At 43.8% G+C, this 16,837-nt stretch overlaps 1 protein-coding gene across 2 annotated transcripts in view; it reads right to left on the reverse strand.

The window, feature by feature from the left end:
- The window catches only part of dorip1 (dopamine receptor interacting protein 1), a 50,291-nt gene extending 33,811 nt beyond the window's left edge, over positions 1 to 16,480 (reverse strand). The window contains exon 1 of one of the 2 annotated variants that reach the window (XM_072491397.1): positions 16,295 to 16,480. In XM_072491397.1, the coding sequence (XP_072347498.1) occupies positions 16,295 to 16,398 (104 nt within the window). In that variant the 5' untranslated portion in view covers positions 16,399 to 16,480. The remainder of the gene's footprint in view (positions 1 to 16,294) is intronic. The other variant, XM_072491387.1, reaches the window with a different exon arrangement.
- Positions 16,481 to 16,837: the final 357 nt, after the last annotated feature.

Below are 16,837 nucleotides of genomic sequence, written 5' to 3' on the forward strand. Positions count from 1 at the left end.
AGGGTGAAGGACCAGGTGAGACTTAAAACGGGCTGGGTTAGTCGGGTGTTTCACTCTGGATTTGACGGAACGGCTCGAGGGGTAGTGGTAATGGTCAGCAAAAGAGTACACTTCCAGATGGAGGTGGTGGCAGATCAGGGGGGTAGATATGCGATTGTGACAGGGGCGCTGGAGGGGAGGTTAGTGGCATTGTTAAGTGTATACAGTCCCAATTGGGATGATGTGGGATTCGCAAAGAAGGTGTTTGGAGTCATCCCCGACTCGGACACACACAAACTGATAGTGGGGGAGGGATTGGAACTTGGCGCAGGAGCCAAGGTTGGACAGGTCACGGCCGCGCTCGCTGGTACAATCGGGGGGGGGGGGGGGGGGGGCGAAGGCGTTGGCTGGGCTAATGGTGGAAATGGGAGAGGTGGACCCTTGGAGGTTTCAGCACCCGAGGGAACTGGAGTACTCGTTTTTCCTCAGCAGTCCATAAGGTATACTCGCGGATCGACTTTTTTGTGGTGAGGAAGGCTTTGCTGGCTGGGGTTAAGGGGTCAGAATACTCGGCAATTGCAGCGTCAGATCATGCTCCGCATTGGGTCGATATGGTACTGGAGAAGGGGGTAGCGCAGAGGCCGGGGTGGAAATTAGATGTGGGACTTTTGGGGGACCAAGGGCTCTTGTGACAAAATTGGAAAGGTAATTGAGGAACATGTAGGTTTCAACTGTACGGGTGAGGTGTCAAAGGCAGTTGTCTGGGAGGCTCTAAGGCAGTGGTGATGGGTGAGGTGATTTTGTTTAAGGCCAGGGTGGACAAAGAGGAGAGGTTGGAGCGGCAGAGGGTAATAGATGAGATGTTGGAGGTAGATAGGAGTTATGCAGAAAATATGGATCCAGCGAAGCTGGAAAAGGAGGAAGGAACTACAGGAGAGCTTCTACCAGGAAGGCGGTGTGCCAACTGAGATGAGGAAGGAGTGCAGTTTACGAACATGGAGATAAAGCAGGGCATATGTTAGGTCAGCTCCAGAGGGAGGCATAGGGCAGGGAAGTTGGTGGTGGCTCCGGATCTGATTAACATGGTTTTTGAGGAATTTTATGAGGTTGTACAGGTTAGAGCCCCCTGGGGGAGACCGTGAGATGCAGGAATTTATAGATGGGTTGGAGTACCCGAGGTTAGGGGAGGGGGAACAGGGTTACGTTAGAAGGAGCGATAGTGGAGCAGGAGATAAAGGATGCGATTGGGAGGATGCAGTCGGGGAAGGTGGCAGGGCCAGATGGGTTTCCGGTGGAATATTGTTAAAAATTCAGGATAAGCTGGCATCCCTGATGGTGGGGATGTTTGAAGAGGTGATAGGAAAGGGGATGTTGCCACAAACTTTGGGGCAGGCATCGATTTCCCTGTTGCTAAAAAAAGAGAAGGATCTAATGGAGTGTGGGTCGTATAGGCCCATATCACTTCGGAATGTGGATGCAAAAGTATTGGCGAAGGTACTGGCGGGAGTGCCCCCCCCCCCCCCCCCCCACCCACCCCCACAACGTTCACACACATCTTCTACTCCTTCAAAGAATCAGCTCATCCTCGCCATCGAGAGGTGTGCTCTGTATACCACCTTCATCAGTATCAGCCCCAACCTCGCGCACAAGGTGGAGGCCACTCTCCGGAGCACCTCACACCAGAACCCATCTTCCATATCCTTTCCCAACTCTTCCTACCACTTTGCTTTGATCCCTTCCAGTGGTGCCTTCTCCTCTTCCAAAATAACTCCGTAAACCGCTGACACCACCCCATTCTTTGAAGGAGTAGATGTGTGAGAACGTTGCGGAGGGGGCGGGCCGCTAATCACGTTCATATATTTTGGTCCTGTCCAAAGCTAGAGGATTACTGGAAGGAGGTTTTTAAGGGTAATTTCTAAAGTGGTGCACATGAAACTGGACCCAGGCCCCCGGGAGGCCATATTCGGGGTGTCGGACCAGCCAGGGTTGGAAACGGGTGCGGAGGCAGATGGTGAAGCCTTCGCCTAGTTGGTCGCCCGAAGGCGGATCCTGATGGGTTGGAGAGCAACCTCTCCACCCTGTGCCCTGGCGTGGTGGGGGGACCTGTTGGAATTCTGGACTCTTGAGAAGGTTAAGTTTGAACTGAGGGGAAGGATTCTACAATTCATGGGCATTATTCATTATGCACTTTCAAGAACTGGATAACATCGAACATTAGTTGGGGCGTGTGGGTGGGAGGGGGGCTGTGTGTGTTAATGGCGACTATGGGTGATCCCTAATTCCTTTGTCATTTGTTTGTGTGAACACGCGGGCTAATGTTTGGGGTTTGGTAGGAGGATGGGATTGTTGTTATTGATATGGGGGTTGACATATTTGTTACCGATTATTGTTGGTGGGTGTAAATTTGGGGAGAAAATGTGAAAAAGGAGAATAAAAATATATATTTTTTAAAACTCTACTGGTTACATCTTCAAATAATTCCAGCAGATTTGTCAAGCATGATTTTCCCTTCATAAATCCATGCCGACTCTGACTGATCCAGCCACTGCTTTCTAAATATTCCGCTATAAAGTCCTTGATAATGGATTCAAGCATGTTCCCCACTACGGATTTTAGGCTTATTGGTCTAGAATTCCCTGCTTTCTCTGTACCTCCCTTTTTGAATAATCGGAGTGACATGAGCTACCTTCCAATCTGCAGGGACAGTTTCAGTTATAGAATCCCGGAAGATGACCACCAATGCATCCACTATTTCCAGAGCCACCTCCTTAAGCACTCTGGGATGCAGATTCTCAGGCCCTGGGGATTTATCCGCCTTGAATCCCATCAATTCTCCCAGCATCATTTCTCTACTAATGTTGATCTCCCTCAGTTCTTCCCTTTCACTTAACCTTTCATTGTCCAACATTTCTGGTATCTGATTTGTGTCCTCTTTTGTGAAAACAGAACCAAAAGTATGTATTCAATTTCTCAGCCATCTTTGTCCCTTATTGTGCATTCCCCTGTTTCTGTCAGTAGGGGCCCTACGTTTCTCTTTACCAATCCCTTGCTCTTCACATATCTATAGAAACTCTTCGTGTCAGTCTTTATGTTCCCTGCAAGCTTCCTTTCGTCATGTACTTTCCCCTTCTTAATCAATCCCTTTGTCCTTCTTGGCTGAATTCTAAACTGCTCCCAATCCTCAGACCTATTATTTTTCTTGGCCAATCTGTACGCTTCTTCCTTGTATCAGATACTGTTGGTGAGAAAATTCTGTCTCTCACATTATATGATTGTGGGACATGTTGGTGGGAAAACCTGCTTTTTACAATATATATCTAATTCTTAACTATGTTGCAAATTGTATCTAACTCTGCAGTTCGATGTACTTTCTGTGTCTGCTACTGGAATAACAGCCCCGTGTGCAAAACAAATGACTCATCGCCAGGTGTGTATGGAGACAATGGACTATTAACAAACTTTGCCCAAGGTCTGGATGCCTTAAAGATATCCCTGCTCTGTCCGGCTAGCCACAAGCTGAAGAATTAGCAACAGGAAAAGGCTGTGGATTACAAACTAATAACCATTTATGGCATGGACTGAGATAGTGGAGGACTAATTAGTTGCATGTAATGAATTGTGATATGAATAAAGGTGATTGGCTGTATGTAAATGAGATTACAAACTGATTTTGCTTTCAAATCTGTATATTAACCCTTGTGAACCTTAGCTCAAGTGAGAAAGCGTGCTGTCCAGAAGGCTGCAGGGCCTCAGGTCTTCTCCCAGAATTCTGATATAATAAACTGCTTCTTTACTCGTCCTCAGGCCTTCATGTGAATATCTTCACCTCTAACAGATACTATTTCTAATTTCCTTTGTAAGCCCTGGATTGGCCCTCTTACCCCCTTTGCTTTTCTGCCAGACAGGAATAAAGTTGCTGTAGTTCCCCCATGCGTCCCTTTAATGTTTGCCATTGTCTATCCACTGTCATCCCTTTAAGTAACTCTCCCCAATCTATCAAGGCCAACTCGTGCCTCGTGTCTTCATAGTTCCCTTTATTACGATTCAGCACCTTGGGTCTCCGAATCAACTACTTCACTCTCCATCTTGATAAAAAATTCTATCATGCTATGGTCGCTCATCTCCAAGGGATCTCGTACAGCCAGATTGGCAGTCACTCCCTTCTCATTACACAGTACCCAGACTAAGATGGCCTGCTCTCTAGTTGGTTCCTCCACATATTGGTCAAGAAAACCATCCCGTATACACACCAGGAATTCCTCCTCTACGGCATTGTGGCTAATTTGATTTGCCCAATGTGAAGAGTGATTTAGCAGTTTGGATCAGAAATTGGCTAGCTAGAAGAAGACAAAGGGTGGTGGTTGATGGGAAATGTTCAGACTGGAGTCCAGTTACTAGTGGTGTACCACAAGGATCTGTTTTGGGGCCACTGCTGTTTGTCATTTTTATAAATGATGACCTGGAGGAGGGCGTAGAAGGATGGGTGAGTAAATTTGCAGATGACACTAAAGTCGGTGGAGTTGTCGCAGTGCGGAAAGATGTTACAAGTTACAGAGGGACATAGATAAGCTGCAGCGCTGGGCTGAGAGGTGGCAAATGGAGTTTAATGCAGAAAAGTGTGAGGAGATTCATTTTGGAATGAATAACAGGAAGACAGAGTACTGGTCTAATGGTAAGATTCTTGGCAGTGTGGATGAGCAGAGATCTCGGTGTCCATGTACATAGATCCCTGAAAATTGCCACCCAGGTTGAGACGGTTGTTAAGAAGGCGTACGGTGTGTTAGCTTTTATTGGTAGAGGGATTGAGTTTCGGAGCCATGAGGTCATGTTGCAGCTGTACAAAACTCTGGTGCGGCCGCATTTGGAGTATTGCATGCAATTCTGGTCGCCGCATTATAGGAAGGATGTGGAAGCATTGGAAAGGGTGCAGAGGAGATTTACCAGAATGTTGCCTGGTATGGAGGGAAGATTTTATGAGGAAAGGCTGAGGGACTGGAGGCTGTTTTCGTTAGAGAGAAGGTTAAGAGGTGACTTAATTGAGGTATACAAGATGATCAGAGGATTGGATAGGGTGGATGATGTCTAGCACAAGGGGACATAGCTGTAAATTGAGGGGAGATAGATACAAGACAAATGTCAGAGATAGGTTCTTTACTCAGAGAGTAGTAAGGGCGTGGAATTCCCTGCCTGCAACAGTAGTGGACTCGCCAACACGAAGGGCATTCAAATGGTCATTGGATAGACATATGGACGATAAGGGAATAGTGTAGATGGGCTTTAGTGTGGTTTCACAGGTCGGCACAACATCAAGGGCCGAAGGGCCTGTACTGCGCTGTAATGTTCTATGTTACATGCATCTCTAGTTTTTTGTTTAATGCCATTCCCAACCTCACCACTGCAGTTTGGGGGGTCTATATATGACACCCACTAATGTTTTTTGTCCCTTAGTATTTCTCAATTCTGCCCATACAGATTCCACATTGTCAGAGCCAATATCCTTTCTCACTACTGTGTTAATTTTCTCTTTAACCAGCAGTGCCACACCACCACCTTTTCTTTTATGCCTGTCTTTCCTAAATACTGAAAACCCTGGGACATTCAGTTCCCATCCCTGTTCACCCTGCAGTCATGCCTCTGAAATCCCAATTATATCGTACCCATTTATACCCATCTGCGCGATTAGTTCATCCACTAGTTTAGCTCACTGGGCTAAATCGCTGGCTTTTAAAGCAGACCAAGGCAGGCCAGCAGCACGCTTCAATTCCCGTACCAGCCTCCCCGAACAGGCGCCGGAATGTGGCGACTAGGGGCTTTTCACAGTAACTTCATTGAAGCCTACTCGTGACAATAAGCGATTTTCATTTCATTTTCATTTCACTTTATTGCAACTGCTCCATGCATTAAGGCACAGAGCATTTAAGTTTGTCTTTTTCACAATGTTTGTCTTGCTCCCGATATTTTTCTCTAATGCCCTGTTTGAATTTTGTCGTTGGTTTCTCCACCTATCAGTTTTCTTTTTCACTTTTCTACCTTTTGTTTTTGTCCTTGCTCCCTCTTTCTCCGACTTCTTGCATAGGTTCCCATCCCCCGGCATATTAATTTCAACCCTCCCCAACCACTCTAGCAAATAGCCCCCCGGGTCATCAGTCCCAGTCCTGCCCAGGTGTAACCCATCCAGTTTGTACAGGTCCCACCTCCGCCAGATTTGTCTAGAGATGCATGATACATTCCTGCAGTAAACTCAGCACACCCAAGTAAAAATTACAGTTCTTGCAGTGGGCCAATTTCAAGTAGTTCCCTTTTTTTTTTTAAAAACTGTTTCGAAATAACATTTACTTGGCCAATTTTAATTAAAACATTTTCAGCTTCTGAATTTTAGCTAAGTTTCCATCTTAAAAGTTTTCTGTACAACTTCACAGAAGCATGAAATTAGAAAATCCAGTAACAATGTTCCTTCCAATGGCCACTTAAGACTAGTTAAAAATAAAATGTTATTAATATGCTTACAAATACAATATGGAGTTGTAACCATAATCTTTGGAAGGTTAGATAAATCATAATTCCACAACTGCATCACCAATGACATACAGGTGCTCTATCAGGCAGTTCCCAAAAGATTGACAACCAGGCTGAACATAGAAGGTTCAGAGGGGAGCTGAAAAAGCAAATAAGAAAAGCAAAGAAGGAGTATTCAAAGAGACTGGCAGTCAACATAAATGAGAACAAAGTCTTCTATAGGAATAGAAATAGTAAAAGGGTGGTAATAAGGAGGAGTTGGGGTGATTAGGAACCAAAAAGGGGATATGTATGGAGGCAGAGGGCATAGCTGAGTTACTTAAATTAATACTCCCCATCTATAGTGTTCAATTCTGGTCGCCACACTACCAGAAGGATGTGGAGACTTGAGAGGGTGCAGAAGAGATTTACCGGGGTGTTGCCTGGTATGGAGGGCATTAGCTATGAGGAGAGGTTGAATAAACTCTTTGTTATCACTGGAACGACGGAGGTTGAGGGGTGACCTGATAGAGGTCTACAAAATTATGATGGGCTTAGGCAGAGGGGATAGTCAGAGACTTTTTCCCAAGGTAGAGGGCTCAATTACTAGGGGGCATAGGTTTAAGATGCAAGAGGCAAGGTTTAGAGGAGATGTACGAGTTAAGTTTTTTTTTTTTTTTTTTTTTTTACACAGAGGGTAGTGGGTGCCTGCAACTGGCTGCCAGAGGAGGTGGTGGAAGCAGGGACAATAGTGACGTTTAAGGGGCATCTTGACAAATACATGAATAGGATGGGAAGAGGGATACGGACCCCGGTGTTATGGGTCAGGGTTTAAGAGAACCCCAAAGTGTATCATGGAGTTCACCTGACCCACAACTTTTAATAGATTGTGGTATGGGGAGCACACAGCCCACTCTACAGGTGTGGTACAGCAGAAATGGAAAAGTATTTTTTTTAAAGCAAAACCATGTTTATTTTATGAACTCAAGTTAACCTTTTTAAAACAAACAGTGAATATCTTAGCAACCATTAATTCAAAGATAACCCCCAAAGAATAAAACACTAAGTAATCCTTTAAGCTGAAGTCCTTTTAACATCCAAAAGACTTAACAACCTTTAAACAGAAGCACATCAGGGTTTACATTCAATACTGAAAATATTTCAATTTCTGAATTCACCAAATGACCAAGAGATAGTCCCTCATGGCAGAGAGCTCAACAGTACAGCTGCTTTGGCTGACTTCAGCTGCAACACACTGCAAAATGAAACCAAAAAGACAGGCACACCTAAGCTTTTCTCAAAAGGAAACTCTAAAGCAGAACCAGAGCTCAGCTCCACCCACACTCTGGCATCACTGCAGTAACATGAGCAGCTAACCATTTCTTAAAGCAACATTCTCATGACACCTCCCCCAAGAAAAAGAAATAAACTATCAACTTCAAGATGGTTTCATTTTTCACCTTTTCACTATCCTTCAAGAAATGCACAGTATCATTTCAAAAAAACACACGCAAACAGGTGTAATAATATAGTCCATTTTCTTTTGTTCTTCTTCCTCCAACTGAAATCCTTCTCGATTGACAGTCTCCTTGAACAAGAAAGTCTCTGCACGATCCATCCATTCCTCTACGCCTCGGCATTTCTCTTTCAAGTCAGACACTTCAGTTCAATCTGATCACAGACTCCCTTGCAAATCTCCAACACAGGAACATTGGTTATCACAGCTTTCAGGCTTCCAAATGCGTTGAAAGTCCGCTGTCCATTGAAATTTGAGATTTCTTAAGCAAGTCTATCAGTGGAGCAATCACGCGACAAAACTTTTGCACAAATGTTCGATCAAATCCACTCATGCCAAGAAATCACATTATTTCCCTTGTCTCGAAGGTATCGAAAACCCCTCAAGGAAAGTGACTTGGACTTTTCCACATTCACTTTTGGCTAGGTTTATCACCAAACCCGCCTCCTGAAGTCGATCGAATAACTCCATCAGATTGTTTTAAATGTTCTGTCCATATCTGGCTGAAAATTACCAGATCGTCGATGTATACCGCACAATTGGGTAATCCAGAAACAAGTTTGTTAGTTAACCGTTGAAATGTGGCTGGGGCATTTTCCATGCCAAATGGCATAACTTTGAATTGGTATATACCATCTGGAGTCACAAAAGCTGAAATCTCCTTCACCCTTTCGGATAAAGGTACCTGCCAGTAACCTTTAAATCCAGTTTGGAAATAAAAAAAACTTATTGTCCCACTTTCTCAATGCAATCCTCCAAATGTGGGATAGGATAAGAGTCCATTCTTATAACTGCATTAACCTTTCTATAGTCCACACACAACTGTTGGGTACCGTCTGATTAGGTACCATCACTATGGTGAGCTCCATTGGCTGCAACCCACTTCAATAATGCCATTTTTAAGCATACTCTCAATGTCTTTGTTAACCTGTGCCAATTTTAAAGGTAGAAGTCTATATGGATGTTGTTTGATTGGAACAGCATTTCCCACATCTACATCTTGTACAGCCATTTTAGTACTTCCCAATGTATCTCCACAAACTTGCCCATGTGATATCAATAACTCTTTCAGGTCAGTTTGTTTTTCCTCAGGAAGGTAACTCAACAATTCATCCCAATTTTTAAGAACATCCTCATTTTCCAATTTAATTTGAGGTATGTCAAATTCACAGTCATCTGAATTTGGTTCTTCACTTTTGAGTTAGAATCATTATAACCTCCTCCTTTTACTCTCCTTCCCTTTCAAAGTACCTTTTAAACATATTCACATGACACACTCGGTGAGTCTTCCTTCTATCTGGTGTTTTTACCATATAATTCACCTCACTAATTTCCTTTCAATCTGATATGGTCCACAAAACCTAGCTTTTAAAGGTTCACCTACCACTGGTAACAACACTAAAACTTTATCTCCACTGGCAAAACTACAAACTTTAGATTTCTTGTCCGCTACCCGTTTCATCACATTTTGTGTAACATTCAAATGTTGTCGAGCCAATTCACCTGCTCTATTTAATCGTTCCCTAAAATTTGACACTTAATCCAATAATGCAATTTCCGATTTCTCACCCACCAATTTTTCCTTAATCAATTTAAGTGGTCCTCTTACCTCATGACCAAAAATTAGCTCAAAAGGACTAAATTTGGTAGACTCATTAGGTGCATCACTAACTGCAAACAGTACGAATGGAATTCCTTTATCCAAATCCTCTGGATAATCTTGACAATAAGCCCTCAACATTGTCTTTAATGTCTGATGCCACCTTTCTAACGCTCCTTGCGATTCTGGAAGGTATGCAGTTGATTTAAATTGTTTTATTCCAAAGCTATCCATAACTTCTTTGAATAGCTTTGAGGTAAAATTTGATCCTTGATCCATTATTTCTGTGGGTAGTCCATACCTAGTAAAGAATTTAAGTAACTCCTCCGCAATCTTTTTAGCTGTAATATTACGTACTGGAATGGCCTCTGGAAACCGAGTAGACACATCCATTATAGTCAAAAGATACTGATTCCCACTTTTCCTTTTAGGAAGCGGCCCTACGCAATCAATTGGCATCCTTGTAAAAGGTTCCTCAAATGCTGGAATGGGTATTGAGGGTGCTGGTTTTATCACTGTTTGAGGTTTCCCTATCACTTGACATGTGTGACATGATTGACAAAATTTAACTACATCTTTACGTAGTCCAGGCCAATAAAAATGTTTCTGGATTTTAGCTTGAGTTTTCCTTATTCCCAAATGACCTCACACTGCTACCTCATGTGCAACTCGCAACACCGCCTTTCTATACCCTACCGACAATACTACTTGATGAACTTCTTCCCAATTTTCATCCGCCAGCATCTGTAAAGGTCTCCATTTTCTCATCAAGACATCACTTTTACGGTAATAACACTGGTATACACGCAGATTCCTCTTCCTTATAGGCTTTCTAAAACATCCGTTTTATTTCTATATCTTTTTGTTGTAATGCCATCAATTTTCCTGAACTAAAAATATCTGCCTCATCCTCCACTTGTTCTTGTTCTTTTCCAACCATCTGATCAAAAATAGTTTCTGATAATTGCACTTCAACTTCATCTTCACTCTTTGATTTCTCCTCGTCTTAACCTGTGACTTTGCGACTTTGTTACTACACAGTCTGGAAAAATCCCAGGATATTCATTCTTCAACACTTCAGGTTGTCTGATTTTCCACTGGCTTATCAACCACAGCACGCATCACTCCCACTTGCGATCCAGCTATATCATTACCCAAGATAAACTGTATTCCTGGACAAGATAGTTTCTCTTTACTCCTACTACCACTTCACCACTCTTCACTGGACATTCCAACCTTACATAATGGAACACTACTCCTCTCACCCCGAATTCCACATATTACCTACCACCTTTTCTGGCAACATTCTTCCCAACCTACATAACTCCTCATCTCTTACCATTAAAGACCGACTAGCTCCCGTATCTCTTAAAATTATGACTTCTTTACCTACTCTTCCTGATACACGAGTAAACTTTACCCACATAAGTAAATTCTGAAAAGAGATCAGGCACCTTCTTATCAATCACCTCTCGATCAGTCTGTACAATCTTTTGCACCTCCTTTGCTTCACTTGGGCTTTCCTTTATCACTTTAACAAACCCCACTGTCTTATCCTGTTTTACCACGTCAGCCTTCCCAGTGCTTTTCTTCAACCACCAACACTGTGACTTTACATGGCCTAGTTTATTGCAGTGAAAACATTTGAAACTTTCCATTTCGTTTCCACCCTCCTGGATTTCTTTTTTAATCTTGAGGTACACTCTCCTTATTATCTCCCATCAGATCACCTTTACTTTTACCACTTGAGTATTTCTCATGTCCCCAATTTCTATCCCTCACAGGCTGAAACTGATGTCAGAAACCAAGCTTTGATTTATGAACTAATTCATAATCATCTGCCATTTCTGCTGCTAATCTCGCAGTTTTAACCCTGTGCTCTTCCACACGAGTTCTCACTACATCAGGAATTGAATTTTTAAACTCCTCCAAAAGTATAATTTCTCTGGGAGCTTCATACATTTGGTCTATTTTCAAAGCCCTTATCCACCTATTAAAATTACTCTGTCTGAGCCTTTCAAACTCCATATATGTTTGACCAAATTCTTTCCTTAAATTTCTAAATCTTTGTCTGTAGGCTTCAGGCATTAGTTCATATGCACCACGATGGATTTTTTTCACTTCCTCATACGTCCCAGATGCCTCCTCCAGTAGTGATGCAAACACTTCACTAACTCTACCTACCAGCTTTGTTTGAATCAGTAATACCCACATGTCCTGTGGCCATTTCATTTGTTTAGCTACCTTCTCAAATGAAATGAAAAAGGCTTCTACCTCCTTCTCGTCAAACCTTGGCAATGCTTGGACATATTTAAATAGATCCCCACCATGCCTTCGATTATGATACTGTACGTTTCCCTTTACGTATGCCAATTTTAACTGGCAGTCATGTTTCATGGCCATTTTCTGAAGTTCAAACTCTCTCTCTTTATCTCTTTTCCTGATCTGTATCTCCCTTTCTCTTTCTTTTTGTTCTGCTAGGGCTATTCTTTCTTTGTTTCTTTCTTCTCTCTCCTTTTCTTTTTCTCTCATTGCATATTCAAGCTGCTTTAATTATTTTTCATGTTCAAGTTGCTTAATCTGCAACTGGATCTTTGCCATTTCTAATGAGTCAGACTGTATCTCAGGCAACTTTAAATGCTTAGCCACCGCCATAATTACCTCATCTTTTCGCATTTTGTCAGGTAATGTTAACTGCAATGTTTTTGCCAAATCTAACAGTCTGCTTTTAGTCTCTGTCCGTAAGGTACGGCGTATGACCGTCTCCACCCCCAAAAACTTCAGAGCCTCTGAAAGAGCCATTGTCCACACCACACTCCCTACTTAATCTAAAATATCACACCTGAAAAGCAACCACAATATGCTCACCCCTCACTGTCTTTAAGTTCACTAAGCCAATCCAATAGATAGACTTTTATCCCGGATGAGCCCCAATTGTTATGGGTCAGGGTTTAGAGAACCCCAAAGTGTATCATGGAGTTCACCTGACCCACAGCTTTTACTAGATTGTGGTATGGGGAGCACACGGCCCACTCTAGACGTGTGGTACAACAGAAATGGAAAAAGACTTTTAAAAGCAAAACAATGTTTATTCTATGAACTCAAGTTAACCTTTTTAAAACAAAGTGACTATCTTAGCAACCTTTAATTCAAAGATAACCCCCAAAGAATACAACACTAATTAATGCTTTAAGCTGTCCTATTAACATCCAAAAGACTTAACAACCTTTAAACAGAAGCACATCAGGGTTTACATTCAATACTGAAAACATTTCAATTTCTGAATTCACCAAATGATCAAGAGATAGTCCCTCATGGCAGAGAGATCAACAGTACAGCTGCTTTGGCTGACTTCAGCTGCAACACACTGCAAAACAAAACCAAGACGACAGACACACCCAAGCTTTTCTCAAAGTAAAACTAAAAAGCAGAACCAGAGCTCAGCTCCACCCACACTCTGGCATCACTGCAGGAACATGAGCAGCTAACCATTTCTTAAAGCGACATTCTCATGACACCGGAAATGTAGAAGATTTTAGTTTAGGCTGGCAGCACGGTCGGCACAGGCTTGGTGGGCCGAAGGGCCCGTTCCTGTGCTGTACTGTTCTTTGTTCTTTGCTTGTACTCCTCATCTGTCTTTTCCAAGGGAGATGCTGCTACCCAGTCCATGGTGAAAGAGGAGGAAATCCAGTCAATAGAATGGTTTAAAAAACTATTAAGGAGGAGATGTTAGACAAGCTGTGTTTACTTAAAGTTAATACCCCACCAGGGCCAGTGAGATTCATCGAAGGATACTGAAATGGAGTGGAATTTACAGAGACACTGGCCATAATCTTTCAGTCTTCCTTAGGCTCAAGGTGTTGCCAGGGTACTGGAGAACTGCAAACGTTACACCCTTGTTCAAAGAGATACAATATAAATTATAGCATACAATTTGAAAGGGGGCAGAGCTCACACAGAGGGTGGGTTTCACATAGAAGGTGGTGTAAGGGGTGAGCTCGCAGGCAAGGGCGAGACTCATCTGGGCGAGTGAGCGTCAGCATGTTGCTACCAGCAGGAACAGAGACCAGGGTGTAGATGTGCATAAGTCATTGAAGATGGTAGGCCAGGTTGAGAGAGCAGTTAATAAAGCATACAGCATAGAGTTCAAGAGCAAAGAGATTATGTTGAACTTATATAAAGTTTTGTCTCGAGAGGGCTAGAATACAAGAGCAGGGATGTACTTCTGTGGCTTTAAAAGATTTGGGTCAGACGCCATTTGGAGTACTGAGAGCAGTTTTGGGCCCTCTATCAAAAGAAGGGTGCGCTGGCCTTGGAAAGGGTCCAGAGGAGGTTCACAAGAATAATCACTGGAATGAAGAGCTCGTCATATGAGGGGCGGCTGAGGAGGCTGAGTCTGTACACAAAGAAGAACAATACAGAATGAGAACAGGCCCTTTGGCTCTCGTAGCCTGTACCAGTCATGATACCAACCTTGGCCTAAACCCTCAGCACTTCCTGGTGTCGGATCCCTTTATAGCCATCCTATCCATGTATTTGTCAAGATGCCTTTTGAACGCCGTTAATATACATCTGCTTCCATGGTACCCCGTCGGGGAATTGCACCCCAGTCTCCCACGTGACAGGCAGGGATACTAACCACTTGGCCAACTACTTTTTGGAAATTTAGAAGGATGAGGGGGAGGATCTTGCACACAATTCTGCGAGGCCTGGATAGAGTGGACGTGGAGAGGATGTTTCCACTAGTAGGAAAAACTAAAACCAGAGGGCACAACCTCAGACAGAAGGGACAATCCTTTAAAACAGAGATGAGGAAGAATTTCTTCAACCAGAGGGTGGTGGATCTGTGGAACTCTTTGCAGCAGTGGGCTGTGGAGGCCAAATCACTGAGTGTCTTTAAGACAGAGATGGAAGGGACAGCACAGTGGTTAGTACTGCTGCCTATGGCACTGAGGACCCAGGTTCGATCCCAGCCCTGGAGTTCACACATTCTCCCCGTGTCTGCGTGGGTGTCACTCCCACACCACAAAGACGTGCAGGTCAGGTGGATTGGCCAGGCTAAAGTGCCCCTTAATTGGGTACTCTAAATTTAAAAAGACAGAGATAATCTTTATTGTCACAAGTAGGCTTACATTAACACTGCAATTAAGTTATTGTGAAAAGCCCTTAGTGGCCACATTCCAGTACCTGTTCAGGTACACAGAGGGAGAATTCAGAATGTCCAAATTAGATAGGTAGATTCTTGATTAATAAGGGGATCAGGTGTTAAGGGGAGAAGGCAGGAGACTGGGGATGAGAAAAATATCAGCCATGATTAAATGGCAGAGCAGACTCGATTGTTTGAATGCCCTAATTCTGCTCCTTTGTCTTTTGGTCAACTGAAGTATTGTTTGCAGTTCTGGGTGTTGCATTTTAAGAAAAAACATGAAGGCATTGGACAGTGCAGAAAAGATTCACAAGAATAGTTCCAGGGATAAGGAAATTCAAGTATGAATGTAGATTGGAGAAGTTGGCACTGTTTTCCTCAGAGAAAAGGCTGAGAGGAGATTTGATAAGAGGTATTCAAAATTCTGAGGGGTCCAGGCAGACTAGGTAGGGAGAAACTGTTCTCACTCTTGAACAGATCAAGAATGAAAGAGCAATAATTTAAAGTAATTAGCAAAAGAAGAAGAGAAAAACATTTGATAGTCAAGGTCAGGAATCGAGTGCCTGAATGTGTGGTGGAGGCAGGTTCGATTGCAGCATTCAAAAGGAATTAAACCGTTATCTGAAAGCGAAGAATGTGTAGGGTTATAGGGAAAATGGCACTTAGGGAATTGCTCATATAGAGCTGGTGAAGACACAGTGGGCAAATGGCCTCCTTCTAGACCAATGTGATTCTGGGGCAACGAACTAGAGCATTGATATGAGCTGTATAAAAGTGCAATAAAAGCAGCATAGAACAGAGGAAGGGGAGAGAGAACAGAGGGAGGGGAGAGAGAGAGATTGTGCGTAATGATCAGTGAGGGCAGTCAGTGGTACTGGAGTTGGGGAAGTGGACCGGATCAAGTATCAAAAAGGCAAAGAAGGGCTGCCCACACGTGACTCTGTATCCCCTAAAATTGTGTTTAGGTTCACACTGAAAGTTGTATAGGGGATACGGTTGCATACTTAGTGACGTGCAATGATTGCAACTTTTACCTTTAAATCCAATCTGTAACCTGGGTGAGACACCGAGCCACCATCATACGTGCAAAAATGTACAATATTTTTAATATTGTACATCCCGATTAAACTTTTCGCTTGTCTAATTCCCGATCCGTAATAAGACGGCAGTGCAAAATTCACCAGGAGATCTTGGCGTTGCGAGCTTTTTTTTTGGAAAAAAGGAACGACTGTACGAACAAAACAAATTTCGAAAACAAAGTTGTGCGATGTGCCTTCATGAAATAAAGCTGCACAGAAATTCACTTCGGCTGAATTACGAGCGGAGTAGATCTGTCTGTACGTGTATATACAAAAAGAGAGTGAGAGATCCGGCCGGTCTCAGAAACCCAAAATGCATTTTGTAATGAAGGAGTGGCTGAGGATGTTTACAAAGCTGCACTAGAGTGAGGCCCAGTGTCAAACACACCTCCTGCAGCCAGTAAACTCCAGACAAGTTGTAAAGCGAATTCACGCCGCAGACTCCTGCTTATTATCGTTAGTTTCATTTTTTGTTTTACCTCTCGGGCTGGCAATGTCCTTTCCCCGGCTGCTTCAAGAAGTAGTGGACGTCACATGCCGTTCCCACAACAGTCACGCCATAAGGCACAGTGATGGCATCCATATCAGCATCGATCACTCTCCGTGAACATCTTACACCACAGCTGCCCCCCTCGCTGCCTGCTCTTGTTATTGTGCAACGTCACCAGCCGTCCCAGCGCACACCGCGCCACACCCCCACCAGGAGCGGGGCGGAGCTCAGCCTGAGGAGGCGGAGCTCATACTGGGGAGGGGGGCGGAGCTCATCCTGAGGGGGGCGGGGCTCACCCTGGGGGGGGCGGAGCTCATCCTGGAGGAAGGGGGCGGAGCTCATCCAGGGGGCGTTCACCCTGGAGGATGGGCGGAGCTCGCGCGGAGTTTGGGGTAAGGGCTGGTGTCCCAAGGAGCTCGCGGCAAGGGCGGGACCTGGCTGGGCGAGTGAGCTTTAGCACGTTTCTACCAGTGAGGGGTTTGCTGCAGTTTGTGATAAATTGCTCAGAGGAACACCTGGCTGTGCAATGCAA

Source organism: Scyliorhinus torazame, chromosome 2 (assembly GCF_047496885.1).
Source record: "Scyliorhinus torazame isolate Kashiwa2021f chromosome 2, sScyTor2.1, whole genome shotgun sequence".
Taxonomy (NCBI): Eukaryota; Metazoa; Chordata; class Chondrichthyes; order Carcharhiniformes; family Scyliorhinidae; genus Scyliorhinus; species Scyliorhinus torazame.